We start from the raw sequence: 24,657 nt of genomic DNA, 5'->3' as shown, positions 1-24,657 counted from the left end.
AAGTCATCCAATTTTTTTCCAACAGTGGTCCACATGGTGAGACGTCCATGTAGTAGGGTGGTGTTGGTGTTTGTATTTTTGGTTTTGTTAATTTTCAGCGATGAGGACTCCCTGAGTTCACCCGTATTCAATGTCACTCAAATATGATTTGTCCGTGTTTCCCTTGTCAGTAATCCTTCACAATATCCTAGTTTTGATATGTGACTTTAGGGAAGTTTAACTTGAATATCTCAAAAGTAAAATAAAGTCAGGTACTATCAGCCCAACGCAAGTGGCAACAAAATCTCAGCAAAATCAGAGAGTAGCCCTCACAGGCATACAAATTTATGGGTCAAAGCAGGCCCCACCCTTGGTCACAAGAGAGGCAGCGTGGAGACCACTATGACTTCCTTCCTCCAAACTTACTCATGAGACACTCAGCAATAGTTCAGACCTTTTAGTTTTTTTAATTTTTTTTAATATTTATTTTTGGAGAGAGAGGGCACGAGCGGGGGAGGAGCAGAGAAAGAGGGAGACACAGAATCCAAAGCAGGCTCCAGGCTCTGAGCCATTGGCACAGAGCCGCACATGGACCTTGAACTCACAGACCACGAGATCAGGACCTGAGCGGAAGCCGGACGCTCAACCAACTGAGCCACCCGTCCGCCCCTAGAACTTTTTGTTTTTTAACCAGACTCTTTCCTCAACCATCTTAACTGGAAGCCAAATGTAAAAAATATACACAGGAGAAACACTCCAATTCAGTGAGAATGGGACCCCCCCCCCACCCCCCCCACACCCCCCCCCCACCGAAGCTATCTTTTCAGTCTGCCCCCCACCCCCACACCAGGCGGGGCTCACCAAGATGCCTCTTTTAAAAGAATTCAGTTTAAAGTTAAGGCTGAAGGGGAAAAGACCTTAGGTGGCAGTTTCAAATTTTACGTTCAGTCTTTAGCACCAAACCTCATTAACTCAGGGTTAGTTACATTTTTGACACTTGACAGCAAAACAGCAAATCCTGTTCTTCTTCCTTCCACACACCGTAAAAATTCTGTGAAATGTTTCAGAAACACAGTCAAGGTTTTATGTGCAACCCCCTCATAACATAAACATACATAGCCGTATTTTAGGATGAGAATATACTAAAACTAGATGCCATTGTTATAAGTGAGAAGAGCATATTCCATCTGAATTTTATGAATAAACCCCAAACTAGCCTCCTGTATTTTGTAAACAGGCAAGGAAATGTAGTAAAATGAAACTGGTCTATTTAAATCCCTTTTTGAATCTTCCCATATTAAAGTAAAAAAGACACATCAATTTACCCAACAGGAAACCTTCTGCTACAACAACAAAATGTCAAACACAATCCTCAAAAAAATAAAATAAAATAAAAATCCAATCCCCTCTCACTAGGAACTCCTGGCTTTCGGCCTACAATCTTTGCATAACCAAAATGTACTTGGATAAGTTTTCAAGGTGGCCTAAGCTATCTTGGAAAAAATAGCTAAAAATATACTTCGCTGTGGCAGGACCGCAAATACCTCTTCAGATAAGCAGGAATGAATCCACTGAGGGCCACAACAGAGGGGAAGCCCACATTTCACCAAGGCAGAAGAAGAAATACACTATTCAATTTTATTTTAAGTGATCAAAGAATAAAACCTTTTGGTACAGAAGTATGGGATAGGAGAATGGCTTCTGGGACACTGCACATGACAAAATATTAGTTATTAAACTGAGACAAATCAGGTCACACTAATTCTCATAAAGCAGCCCAGCTCTAGTCCAAATCCAAAAGTATTTTAAGCAAGGAGAGGCTAAGGACCACCTGCCTGGATTATCCCAGCCACCTAAGACTCATGAGACTGGCCTTGACTTCAAGAAAGCGGACCTCCTGAGTCCATCTAAGAGGCCGGTCTCCAGAAGAGACTAGGAATCATCTAAGTGGATTCTGTAATTTGTATGAGATCAGAGAGGTGTTGAACTGGACTAAAAGTTCTCCTGTAAAATAAACTAAAGCATTCTTCCCTTTAAAACAACAACAAAGGAGCTACTATGGGGGAATGCCATTAACAAGAGTATTTATTTTACTTGTAGCCTCTTTTGACATTATGACATCTCACTTAGAAGGCAGATGAATGGGAGCTAAAGAAAAATGGCCTTTCAGGTTAAACTATCCCACCCCCAATCAAGTCCGATATTGAAAGAAACACATTAATAAGGACATAACTATTTGATTAATCTAAGAATACAGGCATTCAAAAAGTAATTCTTGAACTTAGAAAACAAAAAATGTTGCTTTCACCCTAGAGTGAGAAAGGAGGAGTTTCCCAAGACAGCAGTAGTAGATACAACACCAATGAGAACTTTGTGGTACAGTTGCACTCTACTGAACTAATTCTCTGAATTGAGCAATATTCATTCCTTCAGCTGTAAGAATGAATGATCTCAAAGCCAAAATGGACAACTCTTTGCCAATTCTCTCTTCACAAAAGAGCAGTAATCCAAGGTTAGAAAAATGTTAAGCTTAGATGCTTGACCAAAATTAATAGATAGGAGAATATTATACCTAAGGAGAATAATTTTTAAAGTTACCATTTATCGAGCCTTTGTTACATCCTAGGCAGCATACTAAGAGCTTGGCCGACAAGCAGCTCACCTAAGACACTAGTTCCATTATTATCCCTCACTAAGGCTTTCGAGGGCCTAAGTAACTCTCAACGTAATTTTTTTTTGAACTCAGAGACAGATCTCTCAAAGATCATGTTGTGCTGCCTCCCCTTTGACCCACTAACAGAGACTACGAAAGGTTATGGAGCAAAGTAAAATAAAGCTAATGAACACACTCTATTTCTAGGGCATACACCAAAATAAAGTAGAAAAAAAGCAACTGACTTAAAATTTACTGAATGTTAAGGGAACCTGGGTGGCTCAGTCGGTTGAGTGTCTGACTCCTGGTTTCGGGTCAGGTCATGATGATCTCACTGTTCCTGAGTTCAAGCCTCTACATTCTCTCTCTCTCTCTCTCTCTCTCTCTCAAAAGTAAATAAACATTAAAAATAATTATTGAATGCTAGACACAAAACAAAGCCACCAGACACATGTGAGGGGCAGGGACCATCTCAGTTTTGCTCACATGGCCTCCCCAGCACCTGACAACGATGCATGGCTCTCAACAACACCCATTCCAACAGCAAAACAGCAAGTCCTATTCTTCCTTCCACACACCGCCCCCCAAGCCTCTCAGCCTTCTCCATCTCCACTACCCTACCCCCCATCATGTCATGCTACAAGAAACTCCTAACTGGACTTCCCACTTCAATACTTTTCTGTACTCAAAAGGCCGTATGATCTTTTTCAACCATAAAGCAGAACACGTCACTCTTCTGCTTAAGACTCCCCAGGGGCTACCGTGCACTTCAAATAAAATCCCAACTACTCACTATGGCCCACAAGGCCCCACCTGATCTGGCCTGCTTCCTCTCCCGATGGCTCAGTAGGCCCCAGCAACATGAGCTTCCTTCCAATGCCTTCATCCCGAGCCAAGACCTTCCTTGCCTCAGGCCTTTGTCCTTCTTTACTCTCTGCCTGGAATGCTCTTCCCGGCTCATTCAGGGGGCTGACTCCTCATCAAACTTACGGTTTCAGTTCAAATGTCATCTTCTCAGGCCATGCCCAACCACCTTATAAGGTGGCTTCCCATCAGTTACTCTCAACCACGGAAGCCTTTGCGTTTATAGATTAATCACAATTTGAAATGGATCTGTTTTACTTCATTATAGTCTGTCTCCCTCCACTAGAATATAAACTCTCTGATTCCCTATCATATTTTCTCCTACCATATTTTTTAGCAAAAGAAATAAAAAACGGAGAGAACTTATTTGCAAAGTTTGAAAACCTACTGAAGAACATAAAAAAGTCTATTTGAACAAAAGGAGAGGAAGTACATAAAGTCAAGCTTCCAAAATTAACCTACAAATTCAATATTCCTGATCAATATTCAGTATTCCCCATAAAAATCTCAGCAAGATGTCTTTTTGAACTTCACGGAATAATCTAAAGTTCATCTGGGAAGACACAATTGCCAGAATTGTCAAAGTCTGAAAAAACCAGAGCGATGAACAGGTGACTAATCCTGTCGGTATTAAAATCACAAAACAATAATTTAAAGGATATGGTATGTACAACAAGAGATCCAGAATGTAATAAATTGGAAACAGTTCCAAACATGTTTAGTAAATGACGAAAGCTGCAAATATAATCAGTGGGACAAAGGATGAATTATTCACTAAACGGTGCTGACACAACGGGCTATCTGGGGGAGAAAACATGCACACATATGCCCCCCCAAAATATAGATCTCTACCTCACTTCCTATACCAGAAATAAATTCCAGATGGATCAAAAAATTAGAAATTAATAGGAAATTTTTTAAAAAACATTTAACTATTAAATTAAAATCTGGGGACTTCTTGGTCTTAAAAATATAAAAAGGTATTGGGGTTCCTGGGTGGCTCAGTTGCTTAAGCAAGCCTCCAACTTCAGCTCAGGTCATGATCTCACAGTCCATGAATTTGAGCCCCATGTCAGGCTCTGTGCTGACAGTTCAGAGGCTGGAGCCTGCTTCAGATTCTGTTTCTCCCTCTCTCTCTGCCCCTCCCCTGCTCATGCTCTCTCTCTCTCTGTCTCAAAAATAAATAAAAACATTAAATATATGTATGTGTGTGTGTGTGTGTGTGTGTGTGTGTGTATATATAGTTTGAAGTCTTCTCAGTCATGTGCCTCAGTCACTCAGTTCTTACAACAGCCAACGTTACCAGTTTCTTGGGTTTCATTTGAGAAATATCCTATAATATACAAGCAAATATGTATACATTCTTTTTTTTTTTTTAAGTTTATTTATTTAAGTAATCTCTACACCCAACGTGGGGACCAAACTCACAACCCTGACATCAAGAGTCACATGCTTTTCCAACTGAGCCAGCCAGGCATCCCAATTTTTCCTCTTTAAAACAAGCAGTAGCATGCTATACAATAATATCCCTCATTTAATTTTTTAGTTTAATAGATGGGTGAATATCTTAAATTTTAGAGTAAGATCTTTCTAAGCAGAGCATGAAACCCAGAAGCCATATATAGACTAATAATGAAGACACCTAACATTATTATTTACTTACTGTGTGCCAGCAAATGTTATTTATATTATCTACATTCTAAAAATAAGGAAACTAAGGCTTAGAGAAGTTAGGTAATGTGCCCAAGGTCACACAGCCAGCAGAGAGCAGGGTTGGATATACTGGACTACATAATAACACAAAAGAAAAGCTGGGGGGCAGTAGAGCACACTTATGTTTACAGAAAGTGAACCCCTTAATATACAAAGAGCTCTTCAAATCGATCTAAAAAAGACCAATAACTCCATCAAAAAATAACCAAAAGCAGACAGTTTATAAAAGAAATACAACTCCCCTGATTAAAAAATGTCCAACCTCAGTAGCAATTCATAAAAAACCTATTAGAATCACTCCCCCCCCCCCCCGCCCCTTCTTAAATGATCAAAATGTTTTAATTTGTAACATCCAGTACTGGCCAGGGCTTGGGACAAACTCATACACTCGTGTCAATATCCTCCCAAATCTACACTATTCATTTAACAGCAATTCCACTTTTGGAATCTATCCTACAAAGCTGCTTGCACAAGTATACAAAACAAATATACACAAATAATTCACCTCAGCTTTGTTTTTCTGGGGGGTAGAAAACACAACTAGCTATAAATTGAGTAAAGAAATCATGGTATTTTTCATAAGTGAAATACTATGTAGCCGTTAATGACAGAAGTATCTCTAAATATACCAACATGCAACAAAAGTATATAAAAGAACGATATGTTACGATCTCATAATCGTACAGGAAACTGCACACACACACACAAAAAAAAAATCGAAAGAATATGCAACACTTAGAAGATTTTTATCTAGGAAGTGGTACTTTCAATTTCTCTATATACTTCTACATTACACTTCTGTAAAATAATGTACTGCTTATAATAGATGAAAGACAAATATTCTAAAATAACACATCCTCCTGCACTCACTGAAATGGTTTTATGTGAATATACAGCAACTTCTTCCACCCTTTCCCTCCTGCTCTGTTCAGTTCCATCCTCCTCTCTCCCCCCCCCACATCCCCCCCCAACACATACACACCCACACACATAGAGTTAATGGACTATATACTCCCTACATCTGGTATATTACACTGTGTATATTTTAGGCTGTAACTCCTAGAAAGCACAAGTTTTGGTTTCCTTCCAAATACATAAAAGTTATTGTAATTCAAAACTGAATTAAAAGAACTTAATCAAAAGTAATACAAAGTTAAACATCTTTGAACAGGAGTTCAAAGACATGATGATTACAATTTAAAACAAACAATTCAAATTATACAATCTATACAAATCTATATGCTATTGCCAAGGGAAATGAACTGTCTAAAACAGATTGCTCTGATTCTGAACTGTGTATGACAACTAAAAGGTCAAGAAAAGAGTCAGTTAAACAGAAGTATGGGGGGAGAAGGAAATTGTAATCAGAAAGATGACCCTCAAAACCAAACAAAGAGTGAAATTTTCCAAGAAAAGTGTAACCTCAACTTACTCTGGTTTGACATCAGTTTATTCAAATATAACCAAACAAACAAAAACAGAAAACCCAGCCCAAGTTTTATTCCTCAAGTAGACACTGGGTGGGGGGATCAAAATTATTTGGTCATCTCAGCTTTCCTCCTCCTTTGCCCTTGACTAGTCTACTTAAAGATTTAATTTTTGATATACAGCTAATCAGTACTAGTCTTTCAAAGGGAACCCGTCAAAGATATTCTATAATCCTAAAAACAAACTAACCCCTATTCCTAATTCAATTTTTTTCCTACCAGGGAACCATTCCAAAATTCCCTGCATATATAAATTAACATATTCTTATTCTAACATTATGTGGAAATACAAATAGTCAGATGAACCAATCCCATCGTTACTTTCTCTTTCTCCCCAAAATCCCAGTAAACCAACAAAAATATATTTTTTAAAGAAATGCTTTGATAATTCATGGATTACAGACATTTTTTTCTCACTGACACTGGTAAACTTCTACCTGTTTTTAAAAAAATTTTTTTAACGTTTTATTTATTTTTGAGACAGGGAGAGACAGCATGAACAGGGGAGGGTCAGAGAGAGGGAGACACAGAATCTGAAACAGGCTCCAGGCTCTGAGCTGTCAGCACAGAGCCCAACGCGGGGCTCGAACTCACGGACCGCGAGATCATGACCTGAGCCGAAGTCGGATGCTTAACCGACTGAGCCACCCAGCCACCCCAACTTCTACCTGTTTTTAAATTTACGTAAACTATTCATCAAGTTCCCACATGTGTATCAATCAGCTTCTTCAACAACCCTACCAAGGAACTCTAGCAGCTAGGTTTTTTATGCATTCGACAGATTTCAATTACACACTTCCTGGGTGCAGTGTTATTCCAGGAGTAGGGGCAGACATGAGATACAGACATGCTCCCAATGAGTTTATGGTATAGCAGGGATTAAATGGACATGTACATAAATAACTATGATATTATAACAGAGGCATAAGCAAAGCATTAAGAACTTCCAGAATGAAAAATACACATCTTTGAAGAAGAGGGAGTAGGAGGGAGACTTCCTGGCTGAAGTAACATGTGATTAAACGCTCAAAAAATAGGCAGAGTTTAGATGTGGTAGATTTCAGAAGAGTAAGGCACGTTGGCAAAATAGGCATATTATCTAACAGCCCAAATGGAATAAATATGGCATGCTTCAGTATTCATGTGAGGATATCAGTTGAAAAAGAATATGCTTCCTCCTCTAAAATAAGTTTTATGGCATAAGTACCTACGGAAAACTAATACTTCATGTGCACTTTGCAACAGCATTAAGGATACAGTTCAGGAGCACCTGGGTGGCTCAGCCAGTTGAGCGTCCAACTCTTGACTTTAACTCAGGTCATGATCCCAGGGTTGTGGCATCAAACCCCATGTTGAGCTCCATGCTCAGTATGGAGCCTGCTTGGGATTCTCTCTCTCCCCACCCCCCCCACCCCACTCGTGCTCTCTGTAAAAATAAAATAAATCTTAAAAAAAAAAAAATACAGTTTATGTTCATGCTATTTATCTAAGCTTTTATTTAATAACTGTCCCTTATACTTAAAAAAAAAATTTAATGTTCATTCATTTTTGAGAGAGAGAGAGAAAGGGGTCGAACGAAGAAGAGGCAGACACACACACACACACACACACACACACACACACACACAGAAAGATACAGAATCCGAAGCAGGCTCCAGGCTCGGAGATGTCAGCATCTGTGTCTTGAACTAGTGAATTGCCAGATCATGATCTGAGCCAAAGTCAGATGCTTAACAGACTGAGCCCACCCAGGCACTCTCCTTACACTTTAAAAAGAAAAAGTCCAGGGGCACCTGGGTGGCTCAGTCAGTTAAGTGGCCGACTTCGGCTCAGGTCATGATCTCATGGTTTGTGGGTCTGAGCCCTGCATCGGGCACTGTGCTAACAGCTCAGAGCCTGGAGCCTGCTTCAGATTCTGTGTCTCCCTCTCTCTCTCTCTCTGCCCCTCCCCTGCTCGCTCGCTCTCTCTCTCTCTCTCTCTCTCTCTCTCTCTGTGTGTCTCTCAAAAATAAACATTAAAAGAATTAAAAAAAAAAAAAAGAAAAAGGAAAACATCCAAAAGTTTGAAAGTGAAGCAAGCAATAGCTAATTTATAAAATAATTTAACCTGTTTGGGTCTCAGAAGTACTGAATCATTGACATAACAAAATTTCTACTACTATAATACTTAAGTTCCATGAAATATCACTAGGTCCAGATAACCTCAAGGACATTTTTGTTTAGGAAGATATTCCATCACAGCAGATTCAAAATTAAGCAAACTAAATATTTCCCGGTGATCTTATTACTGATGTAGATCACTACTAATTTTTTTCAACCTGTATTTTCATTGAAGAAGTTGAAAGTTAAGAAATAGCTTAAATTCAAGACCTAAGGTGAATAAACAATCTCTCATTTCCCATCCACCCTGGTTTTTGTCTTAACCAAGTGTCAATCATCACACTGAATCATCCCATGGACAAGACAGTGTAAAGGAATGAGCCCTACACACTGGATGCCAGGGGACTGGATTCTACCACTGCCCAGCTACAACAATGCAGGCAAATCACTTCACCTCTGTGGCCCTCAGTTTATACATGAGTAAAAGAGGTAAAACTAGATAACCTATGGCTCTATCTCCTAGAATTCTATAAATTGTTAGCATTTTATTTTAACCAATTTAGATTTTTGGGGGGATCACTTTTTTTTTTTTAATTTTTTTAACGTTTATTTTTGAGAGAGAGTGACAGAGTGCAAGCAGGGGGAGGGGCAGAAAGAGAGAGAGGAAGACACAGAATTCGAAACAGACTCCAGGCTCTGAGCTGTCTGCACAGAGCCCAACATGAGACTCGAACTCACAAACTCTGAGATCATGACCTGAGCTGAACTGAACATGACCACGCTTAACCGACTGAGCCACCCAAGTGCCCCGAGATCACTTTTAAGTAAAAAGTAACACAACAGTAGCACACATGGAGGAATCAAACTGAAGAATTCCGTAGGAACACTCACGTGGCTTTGTATGATCTGACTTTCAAATGCAAAGAGAACAAACAAACAAACAAACAAACAAAAGTATGTTGTAGCTTAAGACTACCCACATAATATTTTGACCACACAAGCTTCTGGGGTAGAAAAAAATGTCAGAAGAACAGTAAAAATGTTCAAGGAAAACCACCACCACAATACCACCAAATAAAAAACAGATGCCCTTATACCATTATTGCTACATGACAGAAGCTTTTCATAGCTTTTCAATACTCCTAGGTCCTGACAGAAAAAGAAATACACAAAATGTTTTGACTACCAGTCTAAATGTACTTCTTGCATCCTCAAACCTGAAAAGGATAAAATATCAGGCAATCTAGAGACTGAGTTATTTGTGCACGTAATTCATCTGCTCAGTTTTGTACCTTTACAGCATTTAGTAATGTACCCTGAACATAAAAGGCACTTCACACCACTTGAACAAGTGAATGAACTATATATGGATCTCTAATCAGCAAATAAGTCCAGACAGAATAAGTTCCAGTCAAGCTTTACTACTTCTTTTCACGTATTCTGGGAAAATGCAACATCTGAAGTCAGAAAAGACAGAAGTAACGAAATAACACTAGACCTCTATTATTCCCAGGCATCAATAAGAATCTGAAATTGCAATTAAGACAGATCATTGGGGCGCCTGGGTGGCGCAGTCGGTTAAGCGTCCAACTTCAGCCAGGTCACGATCTCGCGGTTCGTGAGTTCAAGCCCCGCGTCAGGCTCTGGGCTGATGGCTCAGAGCCTGGAGCCTGTTTCCGATTCTGTATCTCTCTCTCTCTCTGCCCCTTCCCCGTTCATGCTCTGTCTCTCTCTGTCCCAAAAATAAAAAAATTTAAAAATTTAAAAAAAAAAAACGTTGAAAAAAAAAAAAAGACAGATCACAAAGTACAATTAAAACTGAGTAACAAAACACACCCACACAAACACACACACATACACACACACTGATGAACAGCCTGACATTTACCTACACCAATCCCTGGCCTATTCAAAAGCCTTTGCTTCCTATAGCAGCAATGGCAAGAAAACCTCACCACTTCCCAAATAAACACAAGTAAATAAAAAATAAAAAAGGCTTAAAAAAACTTGACTACATTTGCCTGGCTTTGGAACCAACTTTTACTCAGTTAAATTCAAAGAAACAGAAGTTAATTTCAAGTATTTTGTTTTAAAAAATTATGTGGGTACACCAAATACTTAAGTTTTACTCTGTGATTTCATCCAACCAGGTATTCACTTAAAAATACGTCTTCCTCAGAGGCCATGAAGGGAATCACAGCTATACAGATATGTCACGGGAGATAACAGGCCTATTCAGCCAAGTTGTAATGTGAACATGTTTTTCTAATTAGAATACAATGTTTATCCATTCAACAGACATTTGCAGTGTCAATATCCTACACAGAAAATTACTGTCGTACGTGGTGCCTTGAATGTAAAGATAAAATCTGAGAAGGGCCTATCCTAACTTCAAGAGGAGATAAGACTGGTACCTAAATACCTAAATACAAAGCAGAAAAGTGTGAATGCCATGAGAGATTTGCAGATAAGCATTTCAAGAGTGCAAAGGAAGTTGTCACTACCTCAGGGAAACATAACCCTCTCAACCCGTTTAAAGCAATTTCATAACTATTAACTTTCTTAGGCTCACGGCAGCCAATCCTAGGAGAGTGGATGTTTCCCTACCATCACAGATGAGGAAACTGAAGCACAGAAAGGTCGATCAAGTTCCAAAATGTCACACAGTTAGTAAAAGTTAGAATCAGGACTCTCTGTATTGTCTTTTCTCTGGGGGAGTAGTTCAACATATGGTAAGCCTTTTGTAAAAGGAAAGAGTATTTTGGAATTGCAAGCAATCCCATCCTATGTATGTATGCAAGTATGTGCATATTATTTATATACACGTGTGTTAACCTTGATTTACATTGACAGGTGTGCTTAAAAGCAAGGCAACTGTGCACTATAAATATTAAAATGAATAAATAAACTTCCATCAGGACTTAACAGAATGAGCAAATACAAACAGTATTTCTTTCTCCAACAACTTGTGTTTATTCCTTCGGTAATTTTTACCCATTTCTAAATAAGACTCTAAAATTGTTCTATCTGCTCCTGAGCCAGGGCCACCTGGTTTATCCAATAAATATCTTTATGAAAGGGTACATTAAGACAATTTTTTTTTAACTATCAAAAATCAAATAATGACATCAGCTCTCCAGCTATCGAAGGGACAATCACATTTGACCTATCAGCAGCAGGTATTGATCAAGATATGTTGAAGGAATGAATGAGTATTTGTTGGCGTTTTAAAATCCCGGGCCTGTTGCTCTGGGCTCAGTGTTCGGCCTCCCATCATTGCCTCACCAGGATGCACACAAGGAATGTAAATTTCAACATAATTAGGATACAATTAGGGAAGCAAATCTGATGCAGCTGAATATACTAATCCCAAAGATTAGAATTACCTATACCACTGCTGTCCAAGGTTAACTGCCATGCGATACCAGGAAAAGACAACTGACCCTTCCTGAGCAAACACTTTTCATAAATAACACTCATTCCCACCCGCACCTTTCATGCACTACACCTAATCCGGTTAAATCGAAGAATCCAGTCTCCTCTCCATTTAAGACCGGTTTCTCAATTAGTTTCTCAAATCCCTCCTCCTCGAAAAACAGAATTCACCGACTTCACATAGTAAGACACCAATAATAAAAGGCAGAAGGTACAGGGTTCAGATCTTTGTCGTCTCCACCACTACCCACCCTTCGCCATTACACCCCGAAGTGGTTTGGTTAGAAGGTGAACTAGTTTGCTCTTCACGCACTTGTCCATCGCTGTCACCCTCCCTAAGCCCTTCCACACTCCCAAGACGGCCACCAACTCCGCCTCAGAGTGAGCCCAGGCCCGCCACCTGTGCCGGCCCCACCTGGGGTCCCCAGGCCCTCCCGGTCTCCCTCAGTCGGCCCGCAGGACTCCGCACGCCCCCTCCCCACAGGACACCCGGCCGGCCGCAGCCCATTCTTCCTCCAAACTCCATAAGCCTCTTCCACTCGCCCAGCCCCAGCTCCGCGCCGCGCCCGACTCGCCCCGGGCGGCCGAGGGGAAGAGGCCGGGCGTCCGCGGCGGCTCCCGACCCACCCGGCCCGCAACGCCCCTCGCCTGGCCGCGAAGCCGTTCCTGCGGCCGGCGCCCCGAGAGCCCTCGGAAGCCCCCGAGCGAGCGGGGGCCCGGAGGCCGGGGCTGCGGGCGCCGGGGCCTACTCACCGGGAGCTGGCGGAGCGTGGTAGCCGGCGCGCCCCCAGGCCTGCGGAGCAGGACGCGGCCCCGGCGCGCGTCCCTACCCCGGGACCTCGCTCGGCGCGGCGAGCCGGGAGCTCACTCCAGCCGCCGCCGCCGCCGCCGCTGCTGCTTCGCCACCTTGGCCGCCATCTTGACTCAACCCCTCTCCCTCCCCCCCCCCGCGCCCGGCTCGGGCGGCCGCGGCTAAGGCGGCTCCGGCGCCGGCTCCTCCTCCTTCCGGAGGGCTGGGAGACCGACTCCCTCCGCTGGCCGAGCGCGGCTCCTACCTCGGCCGAGCTTCCTGGGTCGCCCCACGCCAGGTCCCCCTTAGGTCTCCCCTCGGCCTGGCGGCGGCGGTCCCCTCGAGCCGAGACGGGCGCCCCGCCCGGCCGGACCCAGCGCGCTGCCATCGCGCACTCGGGCCGGGAGCGCCCGCCGCCGGCCGGCCTGCCGGCCGGCCGGTCCCCGCGCGCTCGGGGCCTTCCGCCCCCCGAGGCGTGGGAAAGGGAAGGACCCATGGCCATGCCTCGGGCCCTGCGACCCCTTCGCGGCCGGACGAGACGGCGGCCGCCTGCTCGGGCGCCGGGCTGCAGGAAGGGAAGTCAGGTCCCCAGTGCTGGGAGCCAGAGGGGTGCACACATCGACCTCCCCAAGACACTTGCCAGGGCTGCGGCTGTAATTTGCAACGGGACTTCCCTGATAGATCAGGCGATGCTGATCTGTCCATGATGTTCCTTAATCTGAAGTCACACTCGTCGGAAGAGCCTGTGGCCCTCACGACTACGAAGTGCGCTCTCTCAGCCTGACTCTTCTACAGAAATGATTGGACGGTTCCTCATAACCGCGTGCTTTTCCTTCAGAGGAGCCACCACCCCACATCCCCAAATTAAGGAAAAACAAAGTCGGTGCATCCGGATAAGGAGCTAACCATATAATTATGAGAAACTCGCGGGTTTTAAGAACTGAGTTACAAAACGGTGCATTGAAGAGAGGAGGGAACTCAAGACGGGGAGGGCAGGTATTTTCAAACGTTTCTTTTTAAACCCAAGGCACTGTAAGGACAAGGGTAGAAAACTAGACGGCAAGGGGTTTGTCTCTGAAATCGAGAAGGCAAAAAGGCGTCGTAGATGCTGCACAAAGTAGAGAGAACTAGATAAAGAAGGGTTGCGGGGCGTCCTTGTAAAACCCCAGCAGGAACCCAACGTCTAAAACCTCTGGCCGGCAACGCGGACTTAAACTCGGAACGCAATTTCGGCAAGCGCAGTTTTCCCGCCGGAGCTCGGGTCTGAGCAGTCTTCCTCCTGCGCAGGCGCGGTACCACTTACGGAGCATGGAAGCGGTGGCTTTTCTGTGCTTAGCAGCGGCGGTCCTAGGATGGGGCTTCCTCTGGGTTTGGGACTCTTGGGAACGCATGAAGGGTCAGAGGCCGGCTGGCTTGCCGGGAGGTGGAAGCAGGACCCTCCTGGTGATCGCGCACCCCGACGATGAAGCCATGTTCTTTGCTCCCACTGTGCTAGGCTTGGCCCGCCTGAGGCACCGGCTGTCTTTGCTCTGCTTCTCTGCAGGTAGGAGGCTGTAGGCGGGGCGCTGGGAGCCGGGACTAGGAAGGGTGTTCAGCTGCTAACCTGTTTCAGTCGGCTTCTTCCCCGAAGGGTTCTCTGATGTAGGGAGCTAAGTGAATACACCGAAGGTGCCTACTGTGGGCACTTCGGGGAGAATCGGTGGGTGGCCCCAGCCTGTGGACTGTAGCGGCCAGCTTCCCAGGTGGGTTGGGGGACGTCCCCAGCTTAACGTACTTCACTGCCCGCAGAATTGAGGAGCCCAAGAAAGCTGCTCACATTTCGTTCCCTTTCAGTACCTACATTTCCGCTGGGAACTGCGACGGTACTCCTTATTCTGGGGAACCTTTTTATATGCTAAATGGACCAAGAATAATCTTGGCTCCTACTGTGGGACACCAAACAGAAGCTAAGCTGTATCATGCCTGCTCAGCCCTTAAAGTTGTACTACTCAAGGGAGCAAACGGCCCTTCCTGCTGCTTTTAAAAATCCATTTTGTTTAAGAAAGATGCGTATGTCAAACTGAAGAGATGCTCAGAGCATTAGACTAGAAAATAATTTCATAGGCAATTTTAGAGTTCACCTCCACCAACTACCAGTGAAGAAGCCTTTCAAAGAGTAAATCCTCCTTTACCATACAGAAAAGATGGACTGAGAAAACAAAAACTGACCATGATACTGGATAATGGAGATAATTGCACGACTGTATAAGTGTAATTGAACTGTACACAGACAATGGGTGAATTTTACGTATGTAAAATTATACCTCAATAAAGCAATTTTTTAACAAATGCCCATGACCGCTTTTCCCATTTGGTTGTGTGTCATTGCAGTTTTTTCTACACAGATTTTTTTTTTTCACAGAAACCTCATTTTATACAATTTTATGTTTTTCACTGAACATTATTTTTTACTCGTTTACCGAATTTTTATTAAAAATGTGTGAACACCGCACGCTGTTAGAATGGCCAGAATCCATCACCCTGACACTACCAAATGCTGGTGAGGATGTGGAACAATAAGAACTCTTATTCATTGATGGTGGAAATGCAAAATGCTTCAGCCACTTTGGAAGACTGTTCGTTCGGCAGTTTCTTATAAAAACTAAGCATGTTCTTACCAAACCATTTAGCAGTCGCCCTCTTTGGTATTTACCCAAAGGAATTGAAAACATGTCCACACAAAAACCTGCCCACAGGTGTTTATAGCAGCTTTACTCACAATCGCCAAAACTTAGAAGCAACCAAAACCTCCTTCAGTTAGTAAATAGATAAATAAGTTCGTACATCCAGGCCATAGAATATTATTCAGCGCTAAAAAGAAACGAACTAGCAAGTCATGAGAAAACACGGAGGAACCTTAAATGCGTATCAATAAGTGAAAGAAACGAATCTGAAAAGGCTACACACCGTATGATTCCAACCATATGACATTCTGGAAAAGACAAAGCTATATAGACAGTAAAAAGATCAGTGGTTGCCAGGGGTTGGGATGGAACGAAGGATGAATAGGAGGAGGACAGAGGATTTTTCTATGGCAGTGAAAATACTCTTATGTTATTATAATAATGGATACATGTCATTATAAACCCATAAGATGTACAACACCTAATGAGTGTATAATACCTAAAGAGTGAATGAAACCTAGTGTAAACCATGGACTTTGAGTGGTTATGACGTGTCAATGTAGGTTCAATTGGGGATATGTATAAAAATCTCTATACCTTCCCCTCAATTTTGCTGTGAACCTAAAACTGCTCTAAAAAGAATAGTTTTAGGGGCACCTGGGTGGCTCAGTGGTTTGAGAATCCGCCTTCGGCTCAGGTCATGATCTCCTAGTTCCTGGGTTCGAGCCCTGCCTCGGGCTCTGTGCTGACAGTTTGGAGCCTGGAGCCTGCTTAGAATTCTGTCTCTCCCTCTCTCTCTGCCCCTCCCGCACTCATGTTCTGTCTCTCTCTGTCTCTCAAAAATGAATTTAAAAAAATATTTAAAAAAATAAATAAATTCTAGTTACTTAACATATAGTGTAATAAAGGTTTCAGGATAATAGCCTTTTAAATGGTTTTCATAGAGGTAAACCTTAATTTAGTCATCCCTTTATTGTATGCATATTTAGATGTTTTTTTCTTCCCCAGTTTGTCACTACTACAGATAACAGTGAACATCTTTATGTATTTCGTATTATTTTGATAGGACTGATTTCTAAATTTGGCTATTTCAAGGCTTTGCATGCAACTTGCATCCCCAAAACATACCAATTTATATTCTCACTGACAGGTAGTAAGATTATCTGCCTTAACATAATATGCTCTCTAGCACTGATTAGCATTTTTTTTTTTATATTACTCCTTGGTATAACACTTTATCCCTTCAAAATCTTTTTGTTGGCAATAAGATTAACCCATTTTTCATATTTATTGAGAATATGGATCTAAGCACTTTTTTTCTCAGCTTGTCCTATTAAGGATATTAATTGTAGACAGATATAGGTTATGGCCTCATTGATTGCTTTTAATGGTATTTATGTTTTATATTACAACTGTGGGAGTCAAATTATAACAAATCTGTTCCAAGATCTATGAGAGAAACCTGGGTTTTATTTTCCAAGTATTATAGGGGCGGTGGCTTCCTTAGTAAATTTCTCCTTATTTTTCAGCAGGTTGAGCCAGAAATTAGCATTTTTTCAAGAGAAAAATTATAAAGCATGCCCTTGGTACATATTAAACACAGAATCTTTGTCTTTCAGTGTTTCCTCTGAATCGAACTTGCCATTTAAATTGTTCTCTCTTTGGGGACCTGGATGGCTCAGTCGGTTAACAGTCCAACTTTGGCTCAGGTCATGATCTCGCAGTTCGTGGGTTTGAGCCCCGCATCGGGCTCTCTTGTAATTTTCTCTTGTAATTTCCGCATCGTTCTCTCTTGTAATTTTTAAATTACTTTTACTTTTTTAAATTACTTTTAAAATCCCAAACTCACTCAGAAATGTACAGATTCAACATCACCCACACTCCTAATTTATTTTAACATGAAAAACAGGAAACTAATAACTTGTGATACAACATAGTAAAAGCTGTAATGGCATGATAGAGAAAACTATAGACACAAAATGGAGAAAAGTATGAATTCTCATCTCAGGGTTTTAGATTAAAGAAACTTCTCCAAAGAGGTTTTCTTTCAAGCTCGTCTTTAAAAATAGGGTTAGGTAGGGGAGACTGGGTGGCTCAGTTGTTTAAGCCTCTGACTTCAGCTCAGGTCGTGATCTCACAGTTCATGAGTTTGAACCCCAAGTCAGGCTCTGTGCTGACAGCCTGGAGCCTGCCTCGGATTGTGTGTGTGTGTGTGTGTGTGTGTGTGTGTGTGTGTGTGTGTGTGTCTCAAAAATAAATAAACATTAAGATTTTTAAGTAACCTCTAGACCCAACCTGGGTCTCAAACTCACAACCCCAAGATCAAGAGTTACACGCTCCACCAACTGAGCCTGCCAGGTGCCCCTGTATGGCTGTAGCTTTTATACACCATTATCTGGTATGATGAGCCCTCTGATTTGTTGTTCTTTAGGGCATGTTTGCTATTTCTGACCATTTTTCTTCCAAATTCATTTCAGAATAAGTTTGGTCGTGTTCAAGGAAAAGTGGCATTTTTATTGGGATTTCACCAACTCCGTTGATGAGTAAAGGGAAAGCTAACATATTTTCCATATAGTCCTTCCCATCTATGATCTTATAGTCTGTCTTTTCATTTACATTGGCCTTCTTTAATGTCTGTTAAATCGTTTTATAATAAGTCTTATATATGTATTGAGACGATTAGTAATTCTGTTCTTTAATCTGTTTCTCATATCCAGAGGCTCTCGTTGCAAATATTATAGTTTTGTTACATTCTCATAGTTTGATGCTCTCTTTATTTCTTTAAACATATTAAATACATCTATCTGCTTCTAATAAATCCAGTGTTTGTAGTCTGTGTGTCTGATTTTGCTCTTTGAGTAACTTACTCTGAGTAACTTGTTTCCAAGTGTATTTTGTGTTTTTTTTTTCCATTGTGAGCACATATTTCTTGGAACCATATTTATGATAATATTTGGATGATTTATATTTGCTTCAGTCAGGCACCAAAGGGCACTATCTACCTTCGATCACTATAAACCAAAATTTTAGATTGAGATTTTTTTCAGGCTACAGGGGTAGTATAAATTTAGGGCCCAAACCCAAGTGTGCCAGCTGTCTAGTGCTGCGTAACAAATTATCTCAAAACCTAGTGGCTTAAAATGATAATTATTCCTTCTCGCTCATGGTTCCAAACTGAGCACAGTAGTCTCTACCCCACAATGCTCAGTACCTCAGCTGGCCGACCCAAAGGCCATCGGCCACAACAACAACAACATAAGGTAAATCTGTGTGGCTTGGGCTTCTTCTCAAGCTGGTAGCTGGGTTCCTGGGCAAGAACCGAGAGAGGGCGAGCCTGTGCTGGGGGTAGCCACATTGCCTTTTATGGTCTAGCCTTGGAAATCAGGCAGTATCACTTTCACCACGTTCTGTTTGTCAGGACAGTCCTAGGTCCCGTCCAGATTCAAGGAGAGAAATAGACTCAACCTGTTGATAGAGAGCAGCAAGGTTCTTTAAGTGCATGTGGGACTGGAAATATTGCAGTAGCTATTTTTGGAAAACACCGTGTGCCACACCAAGTGAAGACAAACATGTAGTTAACAATTCTCAAGGGGTTGACATTTTTCTTATTTCCCTTTACACTAGAAGCAGGTCTCACAGAGACCTGTCACCATCTCTGTCTAGAGTGAGTTTTTTCCTAGTTCCCCTGTTGTAAACATTGCCTTTCAAAGGTCCTGTCTTTGTGTAGAGGTCTCCTTATTTGTGCCCAATCTTTATCTCCTCCTCTGACTTTAAGCCATAGACAGATACCCTCAAGGCACCCTGGCTTCAGGTGCCCTCCACCTGTCTGGATTTGTGCTTACCTGTTATTTAAGACCTCCAAAGATAGCCCTTACTTTCCTGCTAATTTAGCCATACATTCTAAACCATGTTTGCCTTTTATTTCACGTGCTCAGGTATTCTGTCCTAAGAAGGTCTCTCCAGACATCTGATTCACTTTATTTCCTGAAACAGAACTTGATCAGGTTATTTTTAATATTGCTTTTTAACTATGAATAATTCTTCAACATTTTCCTTATTGAGATATATTTAGATCCAACCTCCAAAGTGTTAGTCTCATTTAACATTTTTCTTTCTGACCTAACACATTTGAGATTTCTTTTAAAAAAAATTTTTTACGATTATTTATTTCTGAGAGAGAGAGAGAGCGAGCAAGCAGGGAAGGGACAGAGAGAGAGGGAGACACAGATCTGAAGCAGGCTCCAGGCTCCGAGCTCTCAGCACAAGAGCCCCATGCAGGGCTCGAACTTGTGAAATGTGAGATCATGACCTGAGCTGAAGTTGGACGCTTAACTGACTGAGACACCCAGGCACCCCCACATTTGAAATTTCTAAAACAGCATGATTTTAAATATTAGCTGCAACCTGTTAAGAATGGAATAAATTAGTAATACTTAAAAATATGAGTTCTGCATACACTGGAAACTAATGTTATACATCAATTACATTTCAATAAAAATCAAACAAAAAATTAAAAAATAATTTAAAAAATAAAAACATGAATTCTGTTTCTTTAAGGGAGTTACAGGAACTTCAGAACATGACTTAAAGGTTACATATATTTCCAGTCCTAATTTATAAAAATAAATAAAATAAAAATTTCATATTTTTATATTATAAATACACACATATATAGATGAAATAGGTACTTTTCTCTAAGGTTGAGGTTGATAGGATCTCCATATAATCATGCCAACCAAAGAATACATAGGCATCCAAGGACTAACTGAAAACAATGCTTATTCATAAATGTTGACACTGATGAGTTAACTGATAGGTTAGCTATTTATGAGCATTTTATATATTTCTAAGCATATATTTACTTACCTTTTTTATAATTAAGCTTAGAATTTATAGGCCAGATAACTTTATACACAACCCCTATTTTGAACTTAACAGTGTATAATAAGCATCCATAAAAATGTTTACGTCTTGCTGAATATTTACCTAATTAAAGAATGCTACATACTTTCCAAGCTTTTGCTTACTTAATAAGTTAGAATTTTAAAGGACTTGCTTAAACTGTGAGAAATCATAAAAGAAATGCTAATAAACATCAGAGAAGAAGAAAGAAAATGCAGGAGAGCTAATCTAATGGAGGTGTAGAATGGGAATAATCAACCAAACAATTCATTTTGAAGAGCTTAGTATTGGAAATAACTTGTTACAACTCATTGCAAAGAGTTGGACACTGTTCTCATGCAGTGCATGCTTCTAATTCCATGTGATACAAATATGCCTAGATAGTCAGAAAAAGTTTCCCAAATGATTGGCCCTGTTAATGAGGACATATCTGTATGTCACACATCAGAGAAACTAACAAAAAGTGTTATTTCCCTTAGTAAAATCAATATTAACCCACTCCTTTTAGGAATAATCAGAAAATACAGTATTTTCTGTGCCTGAAACTAAGTAACGTTGTGTATCAACTCTACTTGAATAAATTTTAAAAAAAAAAGACAGTACTTACAAGTAGTGTATATTGGTTGATAGTAGCGTATGGCAGTGTCTCTCAATATTGGCCGCTTGATATTTTGTTTTTAATGATCTTTTAAAACCTTGTTCTACAGGGGCGCCTGGGTGGCTCAGTGGGTTGAGCATCCGACTTCAGCTCAGGTCACGATCTCACGGTTCGTGAGTTCGAGCCCCGTGTCAGGCTCTGGGCTGATGGCTCAGAGCCTGGAGCCTGCTTCCGATTCTGTGTCTCCTTCTCTCTCTGCCCCTCCCCCATTCATGCTGTCTCTCTGTCTCAAAAAATAAGTAAACATTAAAAAAAATTTAAAAAAAAACAACAACCTTGTTCTACAGTTTTGTTTTATTTTTTTTAAGATTTTATTTTTAAGTAACCTCTACAGCCAACGTGGGGCTCATAACCCCAAGATCAAGAGTCACGTGTTCCACTGACTGAACCAGCCAGGCACCCCTCTACCAGTTTTAAAGACATAATTTCTGTTTTACAGTGATAACTAGTAACTAAAAGATATTGTTTATTTAATGCAAATCTAATTTTTTTTTAAGTTTGTTTATTTTGAGGGAAAGAACGAGCAGGGGAGGGTCAGAGAGAAAGGGGACAGAGCATCCGAAGCAGGCTCTGTGCTGACAGCAGAGAGCCCAATGCAGTGTTCAAACTCACAAACTGTGATATCATGACCTGAGCCCAAAGTTGGATGCTTAACCAACTGACCCACCCAGGCGCCCCATTGCAAATCTAATTTTTAAATATTTTTTATTGTGGAAAATTGGCTATTGTGAATAATGCTGCTGTGAACACAGGTATATAAGTTATCTGTTTGAGTCCCTGTTTTTAGTTGTTGTTGTTGTTTTAGAATATACCTAGGAGTAGAATTGCAGAGTTACATGTTAATTCTATGTTTAAATTTTTGAGGCATCTCCATCCTGTTTTCCATGGCAGATGTATCATTTTATGTTCCCACCAGCAATGCACAAGGGTGTGTTTTCTCCACATCCTCATCTACATCTGTTAAGTTTTGTGTTTGTTTTTTGGGGGACTCAAACTCAACAAACCATGAGGTCATGACCCAAGCTGAAACCAAGAGTCAGATGCTTAACTGACTGCGTCAGATGTCAGCTCAGGTCATGATCTCACATTTCACAAGTTCGAGCCCTGCATGGGGCTCTTGTGCTGAGAGCTCGAAGCCTGGAGCCTACTTCAGATCTGTGTCTCCCTCTCTCTCTGTCCCTTCCCTGCTTGCTCGCTCTCTCTCTCTCAAAAACAAATAATCATAAAAAAAATTTTTTTTTAAGAAATCTCAAATGTGTTAGGTCAGAAAGAAAAATGTTAAATGAGACTAACACTTTGGAGGTTGGATCTAAATATATCTCAATAAGGAAAATGTTGAATTATTCATAGTTAAAAAGCAACATTAAACAAGCTGAGTTTGTTTTTGCCATAGCCGTCCTAGTGGGTATGAAATGATACCTCATTGTGGTTTTGCCTTAATTTCTCTTACGACTAATATTGAGCATCTTTTCATGTGCTTATTGGCCATCTATCTTTGGAAAACCGTTTTCTGTTCAAGTAATTTGACCTTTTTTTTTAAGTTTATTTACTTTTTTTAATGTTTATTCATCTTTGAGAGAGAGAGAGAGAGCGCACCAGGGGGAGGGGCAGAGAGATGGGGAGACAGCCTCCCAAGCAGGTTCTATGCTGCCACCGCAGAGCCCCAGGTGGGGTTCGAACTCATGAACCTTGAGATATAAACTTAGCCGAGACCAAGAGTCAGACGCTTAACAGACTTGAGCCACGAAGCACCCCAATTCTAGTTTCGTTTTTAAAACGTGATTTCTCCAGCTTGATTCTATGGACACATTCTAAGGGAAGAGAGTCTAGCTCTTTTGGTTTCAACTTCCTTTGGAGAACCTAGGCCTTTGGGTTCTAAGAACACTGCCCCCTCCTTTTATCTGTCCAACCTAGTGTTGCTAGTTTTGCCAGTTTCTTCTTACTGTCACTAATCTCTGGGCCACTTCACTGGTCCCTGATTGGTCCTCAAATCTTCCACCAGTTATGTATTAAGTTATTTTCATTAAATTCTTACTGATGTAAATATTTGGCTTGGTTTCTGTTTTCCTGGGTAGACCTCAACTGGCCAGAAAGAACCTAAAATCCTTCATTTTACAGTTGAGCAAATGTTGACCTTTTTTTCTTTCAAATACATTTATTTTAAAATTAACTTGGTCGTATTCAAGAAAAAAACCTTGCTAGTGTTCTTGAAACCCAGGAACTTAAGGAATTTCAGTATTCATAAAGTCAGTAGAAAGTATTGGGCCCATGATGTTTCGATTCTCAACCCATTTCTCATTTTAACAACTTAAAACTTACAAGGTAGGGTAACTAAAGGAGTGAAAGAGGGATTTTTTATGATGTTTCTTTTGATTTTTAATGGTGTAAGTATTTTACCTACTTATAATAAATTAAATTTTAATTTTAAAGTAAAAAAATGTTTACCTTTATACACTGTGGTGTATAAGTGTGGGTCTTTACAAAATGGCTTTAATTTCCATTAAATGTCATTATGATTACTAGTAATTATTGAGAAATACTAGTTATCACAAGATGGAAGACTTCACTAAGCACAGTTATCCATAAACTTATCACACACACACACACACACACACACACACACACACACACACAGTGTAGTTCTATGTAAACAAATCTACATTAATCCGATTTTCTGTTTTCTAGAATAATGATCTCCAATGACCTCCTTTTTGGGTCACATTTTCCTACTGATAAAAACTTTTGAGCAAATACTCTCATTATATGTATATTTATTTATAATTATATTAAGTACATGGACCACTGAATTAATGTGTACATTATGAAACATTAACGAAAGTTAATATTTATGAAGGACAAGGTAAACAAATTAAGAGGAAAAGTTGCAAAGCTTTTCCTCTCCCCAGTAGACAGTCTTGTGCATCCCAGTGTGCACCTACCCTACTTGGACACAGTTCGTTGTTGTTGTTGTTGTTGTTGTTGTTGGACACAGTTCGTTGTTGTTGGTGGTGGTGGTGGTGGTGGTGTTGCTGCTGCTGCTGCTGTTGTTGTTAATGTTTAGTTATTTTTGAGAGGTGGGGGAGGCGGGGGAGGGGCAGAGAGAGAAGGAGACACAGAATCCGAAGCAGGCTCCAGGCCCCGGGCTGTCAGCACAGAGCCCAACACGGGGCTCGAATTCACAAATTACCAGATCACGACCTGGCTGGAACCCACGCACTGTGAGATCATGACCTGAGCCGAAGTCAGATGCTTAACTGACTGTGGCCCCCAGGCACCCTACAAGACACTTCCAGAGTGTGTCCTTAAGAGCTGCTGCCAGATCTCAGACGCTTATTCTGTTGAGGTGCCTACATGTTCACCAAACTTGGGGAAAATATTTAAAATGACCTCTGACTTCAACTCCCTAACCTATT

At 41.1% G+C, this 24,657-nt stretch overlaps 2 protein-coding genes across 19 annotated transcripts in view; one reads left to right on the top strand and one right to left on the bottom strand.

Moving 5' to 3' along the window:
* NCOR1 (nuclear receptor corepressor 1) overlaps nt 1-14,444 on the bottom strand; it is a 161,482-nt gene extending 147,038 nt beyond the window's left edge. For 14 of the 17 annotated variants that reach the window (XM_047833016.1, XM_047833000.1, XM_047833011.1 and 11 more), the window contains exon 1: nt 12,985-13,157. The gene's annotated coding sequence lies outside the window, so the exon portion shown is untranslated. Of the gene's footprint in view, nt 1-12,984; nt 13,158-13,661; nt 13,782-14,324 lie in introns of those variants that run through there. The other 3 variants (XM_047833002.1, XM_047833003.1, XM_047833001.1) reach the window with 3 other exon arrangements.
* The window catches only part of PIGL (phosphatidylinositol glycan anchor biosynthesis class L), an 81,889-nt gene continuing 70,747 nt past the window's right edge, over nt 13,516-24,657 (top strand). Inside the window, exon 1 of one of the 2 annotated variants that reach the window (XM_047833025.1) lies at nt 13,516-14,564. In XM_047833025.1, coding sequence (XP_047688981.1) covers nt 14,330-14,564 — 235 coding nt within the window. In that variant the 5' untranslated portion in view covers nt 13,516-14,329. The remainder of the gene's footprint in view (nt 14,565-24,657) is intronic. The other variant, XR_007146916.1, reaches the window with a different exon arrangement.

This window comes from Prionailurus viverrinus, chromosome E1 (assembly GCF_022837055.1).
Source record: "Prionailurus viverrinus isolate Anna chromosome E1, UM_Priviv_1.0, whole genome shotgun sequence".
Classification (NCBI taxonomy): domain Eukaryota; kingdom Metazoa; phylum Chordata; class Mammalia; order Carnivora; family Felidae; genus Prionailurus; species Prionailurus viverrinus.
Note: the sequence above shows the minus strand (reverse complement) of the source record. Positions and strands in the feature narration are given on the sequence as shown.